At 34.2% G+C, this 21,587-nt stretch overlaps 1 protein-coding gene across 10 annotated transcripts in view; it reads right to left on the bottom strand.

The window, feature by feature from the left end:
• LOC122565710 (protein eva-1) overlaps positions 1-12,786 on the bottom strand; it is a 328,494-nt gene extending 315,708 nt beyond the window's left edge. For all 10 annotated transcript variants that reach the window (XM_043722242.1, XM_043722330.1, XM_043722160.1 and 7 more), the window contains exon 1: positions 11,800-12,786. Coding sequence is in view for 1 of the 10 variants with exons in the window: in XM_043722743.1 (XP_043578678.1) it covers positions 11,800-11,860 (61 nt within the window). In the remaining 9 variants the exon portion in view is untranslated. The remainder of the gene's footprint in view (positions 1-11,799) is intronic.
• Positions 12,787-21,587: the final 8,801 nt, after the last annotated feature.

Raw genomic sequence — 21,587 nt, 5'->3', positions numbered from 1 at the left:
CTAGCTAGATTAATTCCTAAATTCTGGTGGAGCAGCGTACGACAGATCAGGTCAGAAGCACGCTGAACACGTCGCTTTTATTGAACGGCTTGTTTCGATGTCGGTCGCTTCGAAGAAGTTAGTAAAAATCGGTATTGTTTCCCGATAACGTTATTACATATATACTATAATAGATTGCAGTAAATTATATAATAGATTGGCAATATCTATACAATTTCATATTTCTATCAAGAAGGAAGCAGTAGAAAATACATATAGATGTTTTATTTTACTTTTCATGTTTTATATGTTTTGTATATTACTTAAATTCTGTACGTTTTTATCAGACAGCTACCTTTAATAGAAACACATCATTAAAAAACTATCTTCAACACAAAAATATGTTATTAATAATACACAACAAAAATCATCCCTGTAATTGTTCAATTCCCTTACGCATTACACGTACATAAATGTTTAGACGTTAACAACATACGACAGTTAAATACTAAAATTTAAAGAAGGGCCAGGAAACAAATAAATAGAGATTCTACTTTTACATTTATACTTGTGATAATTTTGCACATAGCTCACCCATACCAAATACCAAAAATAGAGCTACACACAAAAACAAAATTAAAAAATTTAAAAAGCTTAATCACAAAAGGATTAATATTCCTATTATCTACTGGTAAGATATTCCACAGAAATCCTCGAACCTGTCTCGGAAATCCACTGTGCCCCATCAGGGTTCAGGGTTAATAACTAGAATAACGGAACGAAAAGAAAGAAGGGAAGAAAATCGGAGAAAAGGGGCAGAAGGCTAATATGAATAACCCAAGGACAATTGGCCGGCATTGCAAGATGCGCCTTATTCTGCGAAACTTGGCGCCCCGCTACTACAAGATGTAAATTCAACGACTTTTAAGGACATTCCTGCGCCAGCTATTACAATATATCTCCCTACTGTATTCCAGGCTACCTCCTCCTACGTGGAAATGTAATATGCTTCCATGGGCCAGCAGTCAGCCAACCAAACCAGCCTGTGACGCCACCGTAGTTTCTTAATTTCATTTTCGCCCGGTTGCCAGAAAGCGTAGACCTCAACGAGTCCGTCTGTCCCTTGCATTTTGGATTTTTCGTTGATTTTTTGCGGGGATCGCTCGGAGAATTCAACACGAATTCCGCGTGGATTTCGAGCAGGCACGAGAGGGACCGCCCGCTCTGGCCTTTTAGCGCTAACAATTTTTCAAGCCACTCAAAGTGCCCTGGAAAGAAGAAGCGTACACCACCCGACATAGAGTACGTGGAACCTGGAGGCGTTTCACGGGTCGGCTATTTTTTAAATTGTGATACGATAGTTTCGAGCTGAGGAACACTTCTACACCCTTTAGAACGAAGCAAAGCGAGAGATCCTTAAGTGGGACTCCAGTTAATTTCCGTCCACGTTATACCAACCAGAAATAAAATTTTCTTTATAGTACGACCACGCGGACGATGCCTCTTTTCCTTTATATCATTGTGTAAATGGTTTTTAGACTTTCGACGGGCTACCTGAACACAAACGTAGAACCGCGACGAATTACGGCGTAGCCTGTGTGGTGGGCGGTATTCACGGGCAATAAAATTAGTCCTTCGAGTATTGTCCAGAGGGATACATTCAGACCGTAAAACGGAATTCTCGTGACTGATGCACGTGTTCCCAACACGACTAAGCGACACATATGGAAACGTTTTGCCGAGACAGCAGAAATTTTAGATAGGTAAGGACAGAATCCAGAATGGTGGAGATCTGAAACCTTTGAGAATTCCCAAAAGCTAAAGGAGACAAAATATTACTGACTAATGATTTAATGTATGCGATTAGGTATGTAACATAACTTAAACTATATAGCTAACATAATTTATTAGAAATATTTGAGTAAAGTGAAGTTTTTTGTTTTATGGAGATTCATTTAAAAGTAGAAATCAATTTATTCTTTCTTTCTGTCGTTCTTCTCCATATTTAAAAATTCCAAGCTTAAATGATGCTGCGAAACTCGAGAAACACGCACAAATATTTTGTGCTACTATAAAGATAGGAGCATAATTCAATATTTATTTTACTATTCCCCTTTTACGAAGAACTTTCCGTCCATTCTTTATTTTATTTTTTGATAGAAAGCCAACAAATATTTCTATCATTATAGACATTCTTTAAAGAATTCGGGATTTCAGGTCACTATTTGCGACCAAAATTGAACAGAAAATGTAGTGTTAATGCATTGAATGCAAACAATCCAATGAAAATAAAACATTGCAGACTCATATTTTATGACTCTATCCAAACTCTAATAGCAATTAAGTGTTGAAATGACCACGCAACGAGATACTTTTAATTTCCGTCGGAAATTTCTGGTCATTATAGCAAATAGGATTTTGAACTTTAACTGGTTGCAATAAATCTGATTAATCGGATATTGGCCATTATGGAAATAATAATCGAACAAATGAGAATAAAGCTGTGCTTTAATATCGCATTTGTAATCGAAATTGGTTCGAAAAATATGGTCAGAAACGAGAAGTTGAAATATTTAGTAAGCGATGTAAATGCCAAAAGTGAGAATGTCTTTCAATGGAAATAGAAAACGCATTTATGTTCATTTTGCCACATAGATTATTTGTCATTTGAATGCTGCTGATTTGGATAAGAACTAGTGTTCGGAGCAAAAGCATTATGTTGTTCGTAAAAATTTGTATATGCTAATTACGAGCATAGATAAAATAAGAAATAATCAGTACAAAACATAATAATAAAAGATCACAGGATTGACTGATTTAAACCCGTGCATGATCACAATTATCAGTCGTGGAAATGAGGAAGGAAATTTAATAAACGTGGCAGGTATTCGGCTCAAAAATTTCATTGTCTGCAGCCGGTACGTTAGAGAAACGCGATTGTCAAGAAGAAAAAGGAGCAACAAGGCAACCGTTTTTTCTTCCTCTGGGAAAAAATCACAAGGTCGTGATACCTAGAGAGAAATAAAAATAGATAAGACAGTAGTATAGACAGTGTAGCAAGGAAAAAAGTCGCGAATAATGAAAACAAGGTCGACGACACGACATCGAAGAAATAGAGAATTGTATTAGAGGGTGGAAACTTGGACAAAACCACAGACAAGCGTGTTCAAACGGATGAAATGAGTACATCGAAGATAAACCGAAGAAAGCTGAAGGAGAAAAGTTCAGGAGACAAAGTACGGTTGATGAAATTGAAACGAGTGGTCGATATAAAGGTAAAAGATATTTATAGACGAAAAGTTATATCAGTACCAAAAAGTTTTAGTAGATCTTACGACATAGTTGGTAGTTCCTTTAAATTCTTAAAAAAAATTGAGATATAAATAACATTAAATTATTATTTAGATATCCAAAAATTCAGAAAGCCATGTACAGTATTTCCAATTAAAAATTCATGTACAACATTTTCAATCAAATAAAAAACAAACGTATGCATTTACAATCGAATACCGCAGAGATATGTGTAATAATAATTTCGTAAACGAAAAACGAGCTTCGTTTAACTTTATCACCAAAATTATTTAGACTTCTGTCACAAGGCCTCTTAAATTAAATCGCAATCAAACAGGATTTATGCGTGCAGCTGTGTCATTAACGGATTATTATAACCATTTCAGTTACAGCCGATACGCAATCGATCATAGAACAACAATTGGGAACTGACAATTGATAATCAGTCCCGGGGACACACGATGCACGCTTCATTCGCGAAGTTATCCACGTATTACGGAGCCCATCTCATCAATCGCAACCAATAAATGCGACGGCCGAGCAATGTGCGACTCCGCGTTCGGATAATTTCACATCTATTAACTAGACTGCAAATCGAACGAGCTGAAATTCACTTCGAAATCTGCTGCTTTGCAACGTAAACAGTACCGTGCCATCTGCGATTCAGCTAATTTATACAATTATCCTTTGGACAGCATTGATATTCTTGTCGTTAAGGCATATCGAACAACGTTGCATCGTTCGATTGTAACAAGTACGATGAATGCGTATGTACGACGGTTGTATGATTATACTTTTATTGGATAAATTTGGAATATATAATTTAAATCGTTATATACTTCAAAGCGATACATATATTTATTCAATGGGAAAATAATATCGATTTTTCATTGTACGGATGTCTATGCGAATTATGCTACCATAAATAAAATTATAGAAATGGAACACGAGTAGAGACTCGTTTTATATACTAAATATTATAATGAGTAATTTACTTTAAATATTTTATATAGTTTCATGTATTCTAGGTATATGTAATTTATATACATTTTCAAGACCAATCCAATATTTCGTATAAAGTTGAATTATATCACCAGCGATAGAATTCTGGCTAAATAACAGCGAATTCCCTTCAACGTTAAAGTAATTTTCCTCTTCATGAAATGCGCTAAAACTTTAAACGCTTGTTTCGCGAAGCTCGAAAAATTAGTCGACTGTTGGAGAAATACAATCGAAAAATTCCACGCGTGATACAGTTCTAATTACGTTTAAGTACATAAAATGTACCGCGTAATAGATAATTACAAAGAAGTATGTTTGAAGTTCTTTATATTCCTACTTTCTATCTTCTTACTACAAACGTTCTCAAAAATTAAAAGAATAATAATAAATCAGCTTGCTATTGATATTATACACTTCGTGTTTTAATATCTCCATTTGAGTGATTTCACGCCAGATATGAAATTATTAGACGTCTGAACCGAACGAGGAAAATGAAACGTATCGGAGCGGCACTGTACGCCAGTTTATGTGATTACCGTTTTGATAAGGACGAATATGATTTATCAGTCTGATGCAGCATCCAATTTTAGTCACAAATTCGCACGAAAACAGATGCAGGTATCAGAGGAATGCCATACGTATACCGGGAGGTTCGCTCACTTCATTTTATATAATTTAATATATATATATTATTTCGTTACCCTGCACAGCTAATGAAATTGTACGTTTTAAAATTATTAATCGTTTGCATTCACGTCATCGGAATATTGTACATGTGAAAAATATTTGTGTGTGTGAAGAATATCGTATGATATGTGAAAATTGGGAATATAGAACGAAGCTTCGATAGACTCAAATTTTATAGAAAATATTCAAACAAATAACAAATAACTAATATCTAGAAAGCGAATACATAACATTTCTATTATAAATTTCTTTTATTATCTTCAAGAAATAGTTTCATTTCTTGAGGTGCATATATACGAATGATCTTACAAATATCCTTCTAAATATCATTCTAACAACGCATACTTACGAAAGCTCGACAAGAATCTTACGAACTATAACGTCTAAAAACAAAAAGCAGTATTTTCAAATCATGACGTCAAAAAAATGTTTGAGATTAAAGGAGGCTTGCGGCTTCAGATTCAAATATCAGCTACATCCGATTATACTCTCGAATATGAATTCGATACGTGGCACACAGGAAGAAAATTTACACACGAGCAGATGCGAAGATTGGTCGATTCTTGAAATCCCAACGAAAGACGAGCGAGCTGAACAATAGGTAAATGCACTTCCGCGAAGCATAGAACGCTAAACCCATGGCAAGCTGCGCGACTCGCTGAATCGGGGAGTCGTGAAACAGTCGACAGAGTGAAGTGGAAATGGAAAAGCTTGAAAACGAGCTACTCTCTGCCGTTCGGCAAGTTTTCTTCCCCCAAAAAAGAACGCACAAGGCAAACGGCCACTTCCACAGAGAAGTTCGTAACACGTTGAGAACACGTTTCTCTTCTCATTCTTCCTGCTTCCTCTTTAGTCCTTTTTTTCTACCAATACTTACTATTGGTAGTGGCTATTGAGAGAATCGGATCGATTATGTGTAGCAAGTGCAGTGCGGCGTCAGTTAGTGGGAAAGAAGATTGAGATTGTGATATTAGGTATGTTTGTATTAGAATAGTTCGCAAATAATATATACTCTTTTACAAGAGTATCTAAACATATGTGCGTTTAATAGAATATTTTATAATATTTTGAAGTTACAAAATATTGTGTGTCATATATCATTAATTATGAAATTAGAATATAACATAGATGATTGTGTCACAGAGTCATTAATTATAAAATTATTAAGTTTCGAGTAATTTAATCCTTGTTTCCAAGAATTTCATCAAGCTTAGTAATTTCAATCGAATTGATTCTATGGACAACCGTGGTAACACCAGCAGACAGGTAAAATCAAAACAGCTAATAAAAATATTTGCAGACGATACATGTTGATAGTGCCGGCGGGATGTGTTGAAAAAATATTGGAAGAAAAACAACAGCAGAAACGAAGATTTTTGTTTTTTTATATCGCCATACTGGGAGACTGGATTTGTCGTAAATATAATACACCGTTTACAGTACGCGTATAGCATTGGTCCGAAAAATAAGTCATTTTGAGAAATACGTGAAAATAGCGTCGTTTCTGGTTTTCCTTCTATGACGGTGAATTATGGACGAATGGGTATTGTTTCTTCACAAAGCATGCATAGAGGTGCGTGCTTCCGCAATACACGACCTCATTTTTAATAATTAAACAATCAACACATACGGAAAACACCGCGATAGAACGAACACGTACATAAATGCGACTACGAGAAGTAATTTTGTAACGAAATTCGGTCACGATTCAGTGTTCCTACGGAATAACCACGAGAAAGAACTGTAGGGTGAATGTACCAGAAAATTTACGGGATGTAAAATAATCAGGGAAAGAATCAATATTTCCATAGCTTTGATCAAAATTACCAATTTGTAATTTTCTTTAATGAACTACATAACATGAAATATTTTCCTCTAAATAAAAATGTGGTAACAATCGAAGCAATTAAAAACCAAAATCACAAACTACAATCAAAAACCCGTAAGTTCTATGACACTCAGAATCGTCGGCTCAAATCAGCAAGACATCATGCTCAAGTTCCATTGGCTTTCGTTTCTCCCATAACGATCAAAACATATTCATCGTTTGGTCGTAAACATATCAGCGAGTTTATAAAGCAAGATCTACTCCCGCAATCCAGCACCGATTTATCCCCTAGTAGCCGGCAAAAAATTGCTATCCCATCTTCCCTGGTATCAGCGTAATTTATCTACTGTAAAATATCAACTCTGGTATTACGGCGAGATGCGATCTTAACGAGACTGTTAGCGTTCTGTAGTCAACTGCAGACGTTGCAACGAACTAGACTAGTTTCCAACAGAAGCCTATTTCGCGACAATGAAAGAAAATCCATCATTCCAACATTAAAATCCTTTTCTACCCTCTATTCCAACTTTCCTTCCTGTCTTCCTCCCTTTTTTATTTTCCAATCTTCTTTTTTTTTTGGATTTCAACCCCATTTTCACGAGTTCCAACCACGCGAGACTCCACAGTCGTCCACCGTCACCAGAAACGATTTATGGAGATGGCGGTAACTTTTCAAACTAGCGAATAGCTTGGCTATGCCAGCCAATCAGAATTCCCGTGGCTACAATCATGCCAATTATAATAAGAATTTACGAGCGATCCAACCAACTCGGCTATCGACAAAGTGCTGTCCAAAGGGCGTGAAAGTGTCCGTTAGATTCTTCATTTATTCGTCCCGGTTTTACGGTTCGCTTTCTTCCCTCCCTTTTGCGAAATGTCCGATGGATTTACGAGGATAATTACACACTTCTTTCGCTGACTATTCGTCCTTCTCTGCAAACCGAGTGGCAAACTACTCTCCTCCGAACAGTTCCCCCCTTATTTTCATTATTCTTATTTCGTTTCCATTCACTGCTCCTGGAGTCTTCTCGACGAGTTTGCCCGAGTTTTTCGTTCGACGAACATTCAGTCGACTTTGTTAGATCGCGCATCGAGTTTCGACCATGTAACCCTGGTATCCGTATTACTCCAAGTAGCTCGGATCGATGCAAGTTCGTTGGAATCGCGGAAAATGGACGCGAACTTCGGGTTCCGGCGGCTTCTGTTTCTCGCGAATGGAGCTGTTCATCTTCTACAATGGTGGATGGAGCGCTCGATGCTCCGAACGATTTATTTTTCGCCCAGAACGAAATGGAATCGGGATACACCCCGGTAACGTGAACCGAACATATATTCGTACTTTCTTCGTAACAATAATTGGTCAATTTATTAGGTGTAGAAAAACGGTATTATTCCCATTTTCTGGTTGTTTCGATTCAAAATTTCTTACTATTTTTGAACCTCGAGTTTCTTACAAATTATTTTAGTACCAAAAATTGATTTAAAAAGCCCTTGATATAATTTTGTATATATCGTTGGATCACTAGAGAAGTATTAGGTAGTCCCAAAAGTTCCTTTGGTTTTATAAGGAAATAATAGATGTACATTTTTTTTGTTTTATATTATTTTATTGAACTACGTGTGGTCCATTTTGTTCTCCTAATAATACAAATAGAAATAGTAGTTTCAAGAAATCTGTTCGAAATGCATAGAAAACGCCAGATCCATTTTACTGGTTGACATTGTCTATATGACTACTTTTTCTATATGACTATTTTTTCAGTTATATGGAAATACTAAACGTCATAAGTTAAATGTCGAGACTGTGAGTATACTAAAAGGATGGTCAGACATGAATTTAAATTAATGAATAGAGTATAAAACTAGGAGTTTGAAATCTCTTCTACATCTAGTAATCTTATAGAGTGATTCAATTCATAGCAAAAAACAGATGCTTAATTGGTAATATTGAAGAACTCTATGGAACGCTACTGCTATACAATATCCCACAAGTCAAAAAATTCATGATTTATTACTATCTAATAAACAGCATATCCTACAGTAAGAGGTATCCAACTATTTTGCATAATCACTTCCAGGAATCTTTATGGAGTTCCGTTTCGCAGACATTCAGCGATCGTTATCCATTATTCATTGATCTACAAAAAGGATCTTTATCGTTTAACTGTTTGACCCGGTGAAATAAAAAACGTTGATTATAAGTGCTTGATGCGCTAACTCCTATTTCCGTCTACCTTTTCAAGAGTTATGAACAGTATCGATAACCAACTAAACCTTATTCGACTATTGCTACGCAGGAGAATTCTTCGCCTTTCATTTTGCATTACTGTAACGTGATTCAACTATGATCTAACTGCAACACTTACTTACTTACACAGCGTTCACCTAATCATATTAAGTATATGCATAGAATGTTTGACAAGCAACTAATGGGATAAACATAACCATAAGTTGATTCGATTGTTTGAATACGAAATAAGAAAAAACTGATTTAAAAAATATTATTTAAAAATAAATAAAATAAGAAATCATTGACTCATTTATATTAAAGATGATTTGAAGAATATCGCAATAGAAAATTGTTTACTATAATACATAATCTCCTTAGTAGCATTTGATTTTTACTTAGAATATTATTGTATACAAGCAGTATTTATACATATATGTTTGTTTGTCTGCCAAAAAGTCCGTTTTTCACTCAGATTTATCAAATCAGAGAAATTAAGAAATTATATTCGAATAAATGTTTCAGGAAATTAACACGTTTCACGAGTTTCGTAATTAAAATTGTAACATAAAAGCAGGGCACAACTAAGATAGAATTAAAATAAAATTGGATGAGAAGTAACAATAAAACGAAGCAGAAGCAATTGATGCGACTTCCAACTTACTCCACAAATGTTGTACAGTTCGATATTACATCGCTCTTCCATGTCTTTAACATTCATTTAAGTTTCCTTACAAACTGTCCGATACGACGAAACAAATGCAAAAGACTTTACGTAATAAACTGCAATCTCTCGGAGATTGCTTTTAAGTTAGCAGAACTATCAGAAAACACGTCTTTTATACGAAACCTTTCTATTCGAAACGAATTTCTGTTACTTCGTGAAATTTTAACGATGTTTCATAAGATCTTCGATGCTCGTTCTCGTTATTGCATTCCTGTTATCGATGAGAATATTCGAAAATTTATAGAACAAGACTACGTTACAAAATTTGCATGAAATAATGTGATGCACAGAAAGTAAACTAATTTATATTAGAATGCTGATCCTATATCTGGAGTATATTGTCTTGAAGCAAAACACTTCTGACGTAGCAAGTTTAATATGCGTGAAAATGCTAGTATCACAGACGTACTTATATATGCATGGTGCTAGCATTGCAACTTTAACTTCATCAAGCGATTACATTAATTATTGTAGACGGTCGTACTTAGATTTCCTCGAGAGATAAAGGCAGAGACATGTGATTAAACGCAATTTCTGCTAAGGAAAAAAAAAAACATGTTACTTCAATGGCATAGATTTTAACTAGCAACTTGTTTTGTTCATTACAAATTTAAAATATACAGAGGTGGATAAAAAAAATGATGAAATGAATATTTATATGATAGACTATATTTTAATTTCAGAAAATATCTATTTTATGCAAAGGTAATTTATTAATTGATTCCATGCGATATAAATAAAACTGATGAAACGTATCTTTGAAATTTTCACTTATGATATTGACTCTGCAAACTATTTCTGGAAATATCTATTTTATTCGACAATAATGTACTTCTTTGCTTTCATATTTCCTATTAACTCTAATTTAGAAATTTCAAAATTAATTTAACAGATAATACAATTTATCGTAATAACGTATAAATATCAATTTTATATTTTAGAAATAGATTGTCCATATCTATTAAATTACGCTTCTAACGCAATGCAGAATTATTTGACTAGTTTCAGCATTTATCTCATCGAATAGATCGGTGGCGTTCTGACTAATATACATATTAAATACATTACAGAACTTGAAATAACGATTTACATAAACGTTTGTCTCAGCAAGGAAAAATTTATGAATATGCTGTACTCGTATACATTATTACATGTTTCTCTATTAATAAAAAGGCAAAAGACATCCGGAGAATATTATTTACCGAAATAACGTGTATTTTCGATTATTTTGCGATTATTTGCAAATATTTTTCGATATTCTTGATAATATTTAACATAAATTTTTTTTCTAAATAAGAAACATATTTAGTTGCATCACTTTTTATTTTCAACCCTTTTTGTCAATGCAGCGTCTGCTTTACATGTGTTGACAGTTTACAGAATCCCATGAAAGAAAAATGCCGCACCTATGATGTCATTCACGATGTTTCAACGAAAAGACATAAAAAATGCGTAGGATTTAACGCAGTTAGTTGGACCAGATTGCCGAACCAAATACGGGGATTGGAATATTGAGACATCTTTTCACAATATGAACAAGAAAGCTTAAGCTTGGAAATTTCTTTACGATACCATTTTAAGACGGTAGTAAAACTTCGATCTGATTAAAATTCATAGCGTTTCGTAATTCATACTTCGTTTGTACGTAAAAATGGAATAAAATGAAAAAAGAAATTGAGATTTCAAAATTGCCAGCAAAAAGTGAAACTGAATTGTTTAAGTATAATATATGATATATCATTGTCATTATTCAATTTAACTTGTTACGCGTTTATATCAGACACTAGGGAGAATGAACTAAAACTTCTTTTCTCGTATTAATTTTACGTTAAACATCTTTTGAAACCCATTACAAATTCCTTTTGTTTCCTAGAATGAGTATAAGATTGAAATATAAAATTCGAGGTTCGTAGCGGTATTAAGCGCTTTACACGTACGATACATTTGTATAATAACGTTTCACACCTCACATTTAGTAATTTTAGTTAGTTTAATATTATTATACTTAACCGAAAGCTTTCAGCAAAGGTTAGCAAAAAATATCAGAAATAAACTCACCCAAGTAGTCCGCCGGTATAACCGGTTGACCCAAAAGGAGCAGCAAAACAATCGTCAACATGATGACACGAGTCACTCGACCTCAAGACAGCACCAATTATCGTCTTGACATTCGGCGCACACCGTGTAAGCTCTCAGTCGACGCGACACAAACACCAGCACATCACAAGCGCTTTCTTACCGACGAGCGAGAATTAAGTCAAGTTGGACACTTTCAAAGGAACAAAAGTATAAACGTAGCGCGTAAACAGAAGAAAATCACGCGTCGAAGGACGATCGCAAATTCGTCGAATTCAAATCGACGACCTTGAGTATCGAGCCGGTCCGTTTCACCGTGTCAGCATATTAAGCATAAAATTAGTGAAATTTTCAACACATACACCGTATCACAAACTAATGTAATCTCATTCAGTTCGTTAATACAATTTCAATAAAACACAAGAACGAATTAACCGTTACTTATAATGGCGATTGCTGACTAATTCGAAATGTCGATGTCATACGTCGATTAACACATAACGTGTGAGTATCGATGTTCGATAGATCAGAGTGTCGCGATTTCTGTAAAGACGCTGTTCACATAACCTTCCAACACTGGTCACGTGGTCTCCCGAGCGAACGTCGTTTCACTGACACATGTTTGTCGGAGAAATGCTATCCACCATCACTCAAACGCATGCTGTCAATTGTGCGTGAAAACAAAGTAGATTCGAGCAGTGGAAGAACGTCTTTCTTTTCGTTGCACACGATCATCAACGACGATCGAATCGAGTCGAGTTAGCAGCGGAGAATATCCGACAATAAATATTAAACTCTCGCACTGACACTGTACACTATGAAACCGGCCGATAAAGTCGAGCGTCACTTTTTCATTGGTTTTTTCTCACTGACGATTCGTGAACAAATGATGAGCGAATTGCGACGATGTTTAGAAAAGTAATCGAAAAGGCAACAGACAAAAAATGAGGAACACCACATGCATTCGGTTCGACGTTCGGCGCGCGACTGACGGCCGGGACGATTTCAAACTGGGCGAAGCGTGACGTCAGAGTTGTACGCACCCGCGCGCTCTCCGTTAGCCAATCAGCGCTTGCCTACCGCTTCGACGATCTGCGTTTATCTCGGAAGCCGTGCTCTTCGACAAAGATGATCATGACCTCGTAAATCTTGACCACTGGTCAACGATTGGTACGAGTTACTGCTACTGCATTTACTTTAACACTTAACCCTTTCGTTGATCTTATGTATGGTGGTGCTAGATTGGAATGTGAGAAGCTTAAATTTGTTTGTGATAAGAAAAAGTAATATGAAAGCACTTACCTAAAAATGTGTGTGTATGTCTACAACAAATTAAAAAGGTACTTAGCGAGAAAAGAAGAAAAGTGTCGCTGCAGTTGATGTGTTTGCACGTAAGTGATATCAATTTTAAATTTTACAATTTAATTATATAGGTAAAATGATACTCGTGTGTGAAACTATAAATGAGTATCATATAAAAACTGTTAAATGAGGTTAGTAATCTCGTTAATGATCAGTTTGTATAGATTATATTTTCATCTTTTATTCTGAACTATTCATCTCAGATACTCTATATACTAATAATGTATGTACTACTATATGAATTAATACATATTCATTTATAAATCAGGAAAATTTTTTGCCAGAATTAAATGGTAGTACACAGAAAGAGCTTCAATAGAAGTTTTTAACAGAAAAAGTAAATACGAGACTTGCAACTATGACAATGATTTGTTGTAAAACATTTGAATCAAATATATGAAATGATACATATCTTTACAATCCAATGTATATATTACAAGATGCTATGTGCTATCTATAAAGCAAAATGGTTAATTACCACATGACATTTCATAAATATTCTTGGTTGGACTATTCTTTGTCTAATATCATCTTAAAGAACAATTAAGAAACCAAAGCTCATAGACAAGAACTTCCAATAATTTAAGAAGATTATAGAGAAATATTTTTAAACGTACCTAATTTATCTTAGGTTCAATTGGTCTGATATATTTTCCAATTTATAAATTTTCTATACATCGCGTTCCTTAATTAAGTTTAGAAGAAGTATTAAAATATGTATGTGTGTGTGTGTGTGTGTGTGTGTCTGCATTGATATCTTTTATTGAATAATAAATTTGATTTTCCAAAATTTCCAAAAGGATATATACAGGGCACGTGTGTAGTAAAGGATGAGCTTTTTATTTTGCATTTTTATTTATTACTGTTTCATCAATGAAAGTTGTTGCCTTAGTGACCACGTGAAGTTTCATAATGCTACACGGAGATAGATGGTCGCATAAATCCTTAGATGTATCGTGATCTATGACGTCGATGCACCATCTGTCACTCAGGAATTATGATTTACATAATACAGTTTTCAACAGATGGTATTTCTTGCAACGAATTTTTGATCGCCGAATTCGAGGCAGAATATCGTAAACGAGAAAGAGATTTGCTCCATTTATACCTCCATTACTTGTAGTTCGAAGGAATTTCTAATTCGTTAGTCAACAAATAAATCTCTTAACGTTAAATATTTGGAGTTTTCAGTTCATTTTAGAAACAGCGACATATCTAAGAATAAAAATGTTTCAAAGCAGCGATATTAATAGAGTACCGTAAACTAGACAATTTTGTGATTTAAGTAGGACGAGGATGTTCTTTTTCGAATAGCTGCTATTAACACGGTCTTCTTGAAATAGAATTTCCGGGAACGAATTTCACAAGCCGCTAAAACGTAATAACGTTGTCAGGAGACAGGAAGTTCGCTCAAATCTTTGGACAGCACCATCTTCAGTGTTTCATAGTCATATTCTTGGAGTAATTGTCAGTTAGAATGTCGGCGATAGTTACCAATGTGAAAGAACTACCTTCAAATATTCAAATATTTGAAGTTTTCTGATGTATTATTACATTACTTTTTTCTAATTTTTTGAAAAAAGAGGAAACTTTCAATCATCTCATTAATTTTAAATTCATCTCATTCTTCGTTTATCCGATCTTATAAAAATGATATATAACTTAATACTACATAATTATTATACATGATGTAGAAGTCAAATTGAAGAATATAAAAAGTAATGGATAGGTGGCGGCTGCTTATGCATTTATGGAAAATTGCAAGATCCAAAACTACATGGAATGCATATAGTATGCAGAAATATTTAAGGTATTCAAAGTATAGTGATTGTGATAATATTTAATGGCAAAACAAATCTCTGCTTAGGTTCTATTCCTTTAACTATACTCATTAAAATTTGGATTTGCATAAACATGTACAGTCCAGTAATAAATATTGCACTGACTAAACAGAAAAATAACGTGAAATTAAAAGTTTCTTTGTTTATTAAGCTCTGTAGAAAAGATGTTAGCGTAAGATGTAAACGTTAAGCTGAGAACTCCACACATTATATCGCAGAACATAAAAATCAGATTAGTGTATGTAATACAATAAACATTGACCAGAAAAATAAAACAAAATTAAAATGGCGATATATTTATTGCTTTACTACAGTGCTATTTTGTATCATGGGATTTCTATAAGCTTTTGAACCCTACATAGTATACATGATCGTAACTCCTTACGAGGTTTAACGTCGTAAAGCTTAACGCCATCACGGGACGTGGTATTTGCACAGACATGATTGCTCAGAACACGCTGGCAGGATGTGAGGAACTCATAAAATTTTCGACCACAGTGTCAATCTTCTTAGCGGTGGTACACTCCGAAAATCGATAAATATTTAAGTCCCTTTATTGATTTCCAAATTGACCGTGTCGATGAAATTGGATCCGAAACATTTATATGATATACGCTTTCAGATCCTTTCGTTCATATCCGTAAGAATTTATTTTTATATTGTTTTTCCTCATATTTAATTCCCTGGAGAAAATATCAAATATTACTATTATTACTAATATTATATCTCAGATTATATGGAAAACGATCAACTGAATTTTTTATTGGATTTTTTTGACAATATTTGTTTGAAGTTGAAATAGACATAATGAATAATATCTACTTCTATAGTTATTTTTTAAGTATAAATAATTGATAATCGAGTAAAAAACACTTCGTTCGCAACATAATATACATTTCTTTGTTGTTTCCATTTCGCTAAAACCTAAGCTCCAAAACTGAGGTAATTTCCTTATAAGTGGAAAACACAAACTAAATGAGTATTGGAAAACGTGATCTACGGTGCAGTATTCATTTCCCTCTACTCGAACCGTATTTACCGCAAATTGCATTTTGATCGTTTAACGCTTTTCTCCCGTATGTGACCGGGGGAAACGAGATTTCGAGTGTAATATACATGCGGATCACATCATGTCGAACAGTCGGTTGCGTCTGCGCGATAAACGGAAGTGGGTGGGTAGACTTTGGCTCGGGTCATGGTTTCAAAAGGGTGAAAAGCCAATGTCCTGAAATAAGACATAGGTATCTATCCTGGAATCATATGATGTATTTCAAATTTTATTGTGACTTTAAAATAAAAAATAAAAAATGTTAGGAAGAAAAATAAATCGAAAGAAAGAATGAAGTGTTCTTTCCTTTTTAATATTTATTAATTACTCTCAAGTATATCTAGTTAAATTAATATGAAACACATGTTGTGAAATTAATCATAACTTTAATGATTTTGTTAATTTTTATGGGGTCTATCAAGATCTTCAATATAAATACTTCAATCCATGAAAAGTATCTTAAATAAAGTATCATAATTAATATTATTAAATTAATGTTGTATATAAACAAGGATTAAAAATCTAACTCCACAAATTTGCGTTAAAGTAATTCATTACTAGATAAATATATAATTTATAAAATCATGATATCTTTGTAATTATGGTGCAATTGAATGTAAGGTTCTAAACGCTGAAATTCGAAACAAAGGTTGTATACACTTTGCCCCAACAGGATACCGTGCAATCAGTAGATGCCTATATGGTTATCATTTTACCGTAGGTTACATGACATTCATTAAGATGATATCCTAGCAGCCATGAAATGAAACTTACGAAACATCCATTATTGAAAGCTACACAGAGGAACCTCTCAAAGTTGTTTCGTGTTCTACTTTAGCCGTGACTAATTACGGCATAATCTAGTTTAAATTATATACACATAGGATGTGTTGGCAAAAACGTCGGAAGTTTGAGAATCAAGCAGTCGATTATTTAGAAATAATCAATTTAGTTGACAAGATCAAGTTAACAAACAAAAAACCATATAAAAACCGATGTATAAATACCTATAATAATATAAATACGCATTATTTCCATAATGTTTCATTTAAATAATAAATTTTTTAATCCTCTGTTTTGTTTCGAATTTTTAGAATGATTTGATAATTTTCGAAATTGCAATTAAGATACCCGTGTCTAATAAAAAGGCAGGGAAAATTAAACAAAGCCAGAGGAACGATACCTGTTGACTCCTTGAACGATAGAGCGCTATCAAGTCTCATACAGGAACTGACAGTTTTTCCTGCAGCTAAGTAGGGAGGCCATGTGCATCGATATTTAGGTACCCTTGGTAAGAACCATCCAAAAATATACGTAGGGCCATCTGGTCCAGTTATGGTAATTTTATTTGGTGAGCCAAAACTGTGTACTGCACTACAGAAACAAAATCCTTGCGGCACAACATATATAAACTATATTTTATTTATAGAAGAATCGTGCACATCCAAACTCGACGTTTACTTTAAATATTGTATGCCACGTACCTCGGTTGCCTCGGATTTTTTATTCGGTTCACACTTCGCCAATGCAAAGAGCCTGAAAAACTCAAATATATATAATATGTAAAATTTTGCAAACAAGACAGCAATTTTTCAGCAAAATAAAAATGGCAAAGGATTTTTCAATCTCTTATATTATTTCTAACTATGTTTAGTCATAAACAAAAAGCGTTAAAAAATTTTAGGTTTCTAGGTTTCTAAAAATAAACGTACATTAATGGACATTATACAGTAATACAAATAAACTAAACATATACATATTACAGTATATATTACAAATAAACTAAACATATACATATAAACAATAAATATTTCCCTACTTTCTGGGTTTTTAATTGCTTTAATTTAATTAATTAATTTGTTTTATACTTGAGAAAATAAAATGCGGCAGGTTAGTTACGCCAATATTTATGTAGGATGTTTACCGTTCTCGTAATAAAATTACCACTTTAGTTACAGAAAGGCTACTAAAGCGGTATACGTGTATTACTGCCTTATACTGCCTGCTGAGCTCGTAAAGTACATCCGTCGCATTTGAAGTTTGTTTTAGCGTTTCTAATTTATTGTCTTTTTGATGTTCGTATCCGCGGAAACAAGGGCATATAAAAGAACGAAGAAATTGCTTGTTATAATTACTTAAATGCATCTTAACTAAAATTAAATAAGGCATTATAAGACATTTAAATCTTAAATTCGACAATGCTCCACTCTGTATACTCCATTCCGAACTATTTCATTTTGTCTTATAACATCTTTTTCGTGCTATGTACAATGATCTTTTTCCGGAAACCTATAGTTGACCCATACCTGCCTACCAAAGTAAATATTATATACGTTTCACCTTTTCCAATCGTTTGGCGAAGAAAACCCTTTCTTTAAGGAATTCTCAGACCTTTTGTCTAATTATCACCTTATTTAAGAGTTCGAATTCAGCACTTCTTAAGTCAAGGTTTTTACCTCAACCTCAGACCTCACTTTCTTTGCCGTGGTTCGAGACACTGTCATTTGTGTTCCCACACATTCTTCAATTTCGATAGTAAACCTTCATTCGCATTTTCCGTATGTGGATGGCATTTAGTTTAAAGGTTTCTCTGACCTTTCTTAAAATATTTACATAAGGTGTTCTTTCTTCTTTATCATTAGTGCATTAGATCGAAGCGTTTTACTGTAAGTGTGCGTGTGAACAAGAACGTATATGCGTGGTTTATATTTTGAACCTAATGAAGCAGTAAATTCACGAAATACAGTCTCTTTTACTAAGGTGCGACCTAGTTTATCCATTCTAAATGGAACTTCTTTGCGTTTATCAACGTTAATATTTGAATCACTTTTACCTATAGTTCGTTAACATTTTATTCACATCAAAGGATTTTTATTAACGTCGACTGATTTCTTCTATGCTTTCACGTCTATACATATAATCACATGTTATTTCATCGATCTGTAGGTACATATTTAATTTTGAGATGTAATATACATATCGTTTAACATAATAATTTTTAAATTCATTGTCAACGAAAATGAGAAACGTTTCCCGTCAAATTACGTTTACCAAAAGAAAGATCCGATAAAAAAGTTGGCGATTCGATGGAAGGTTAAATATTCAGGTTTTCAATGCATTAACGAAGCAACCTGAATTCGACATATGTATCGCGCCAGATTAAATATGCACGCACTATCTACGAATAAATATCGATTTTACACAGGGACATTTTGCTCGTCGGAGAATGTTTGAGAATACCGCAAAAACGTCAAAAAACGAGATACAGATATTTCAGGACTCTCGATTTTCAATGGGAAAACTCGTTTACGTCAAACATTTCTTCTCTCAACGCCATCGATGATTTATAAAGAGCTTTCAAACATTCGTACCGATATTTAAGTTCGTCCTTTCTATAAATGTTTTCACTAAAAATAATGAAAACCATCGTCTAAAATATTTTCAAATTCACCAAGTTACGAAATTTTGGATATACACAGACTTACGAAAGTATTCGAACGGAAGCATTCTTATAGATTTTATAAATATATTATATGTATTACTACCATAATAATAAACCTCAATATTCTATAGGCCAGCTTTAATACATATTATATGCTGGTCATTCGTATTGTACTTAATTCTTTACTTCATGTATATGTTTGCAATAAATATCTTGTAATTTTTATACACATTTTTAGATTGATTTCAAATTTTACCAATAACCATGACAGTATTCATGAAATTTTAGACTATTTTATATATCACATAAAATACAAAGACAGAAAAATGTTCTGCGATAAGTGTTCGAATACCTTCATGAAGCAGTGTACGCCGAATATATATGGTGATTATATGCAAAGGATTAATAATTAAAATCGGATGTAATCGACAAATCAGCCGCATTCCATTAGCACGATTAACGTTTCAGTGGCACTACGAAGTGGACGTATAGAATCGGTATCAATTAAACTACGTCGCAGAATTGTTAATGGAAACAGCGTGAAGTTCGGGATGTAAATCGCAATAATTTTATACGTTTGCTCGGCGCGCTGATACGTACGGCAATAATCGTAAATTCCATCACGTGTTTACTCCGCTTCCGGTTACTATTTATCGCGACGCGTAAAGCACGCTAAGCAGATTACATGCCGCAACTTTGCTGTTGCCGCAACGGTGAAACGATCGCATTCGCGTCGAAAATTCGTCAAACTTTGATAACGTCGAACGAGAGTTGTCGAATCTGGTTCAATCTCTTTTTGTTTTCGTTCTTTGTTATTTTTCTGCGTTTTTTCGTCCGCTTTTTTACTTCGTTTTTTTTCGTTTTATTTTTTAGCGAATCGAGCTCCCGATCGTTGCGTATACCCGTCGATTACTCCGGAAATCTCCTCGTTTGTAGAACTGCCGTTCGTGCTCGCCATCTGGTTCGGCGTGTCAATTACAAAAAACAAACGAGACACGTAAATCATCGTTACCTGCGAGCACACTGCCGATGCTGAAGTTGCAGCTCTCGCGGGGCTACGAAAAAATGTGTCCCATCTATTTTGGCGTTAGATCGAAGCGAATCATTGGGGTTGCGAACGTTTTATTTCCCAAACAATCTTCTAGCGAGGGTCTCGAAGCGGAAGCCAGGATCCTCGCTAAAAATGTCAGCAGGTAGCTTGCCGTCTGCTAAGACGTCAGAAAATGCTGTCTCTATTGTTCTCGTGGTTGTATTGCCACCAGTATCTTAACAATCGACTTTTAACAACTCGATAGGTAGTTGATTTAAAAATTTTTAACTTCGGAGTACGAGATTTATGACGAGATGATTAACTGAATATTAATCCATCAACTGTGAATTCTGAACTATGAGTTATTATTTTATTAAATTATATGTAATTGGTTATAAAGGTGTATGTATATACAAAATTATATCATATTGATAATGAAAGATTAAAGTATAAGATAAATTTCTTTCCTTCGTTCAGCGCCTGGTTTTTACATGATTAAATCATAGCCGAAGATTAATGCAGAAAGCCATCACTAAAGTATAGAAAAATGTTACAAATGTAGGTCATTCTAAGTAAAATAGTACTAGATACCATTATGACAAAGTTGATTTAACCCTTTCGTATTCACAGAGTACGACTTTCAGAGTACGCAATTCCGTGAAGTTACTGCCCTAACACGTGTTACAGAACCTTCTCTGAGACTGTTCAAACTTCTTCCTGCCTAGCAGATGCTATCTGCGAAACGTCCGCTATCATTCTTCTAATCCATAATCTCTCCATTTTTTTCACGACTTCACCTGAAAGTCAAAATCAATCGGATGAACAAAGTTGTAATTGGAATGCATAATGAGGTTGTTCCAAAAACAGCTTCAACACTATGTAGTTAAAATCCTCTGATACCATTAGTTAGTAAATTATTATGAAAGAGAGTCTTAATATAGGATTTATGCGAATCTTCCCTACCGAGACATCTAGAATTTTATCTGGGAAAGTTCTTTCGACGAAATACGCGCAAAAATTACTCTTGCCTGGCGTGTTTCAAAAGGC

The sequence above is a fragment of the Bombus pyrosoma genome, linkage group LG1 (assembly GCF_014825855.1).
Source record: "Bombus pyrosoma isolate SC7728 linkage group LG1, ASM1482585v1, whole genome shotgun sequence".
Taxonomy (NCBI): Eukaryota; Metazoa; Arthropoda; class Insecta; order Hymenoptera; family Apidae; genus Bombus; species Bombus pyrosoma.
This window is presented reverse-complemented; position numbering and strand designations above follow the sequence as displayed.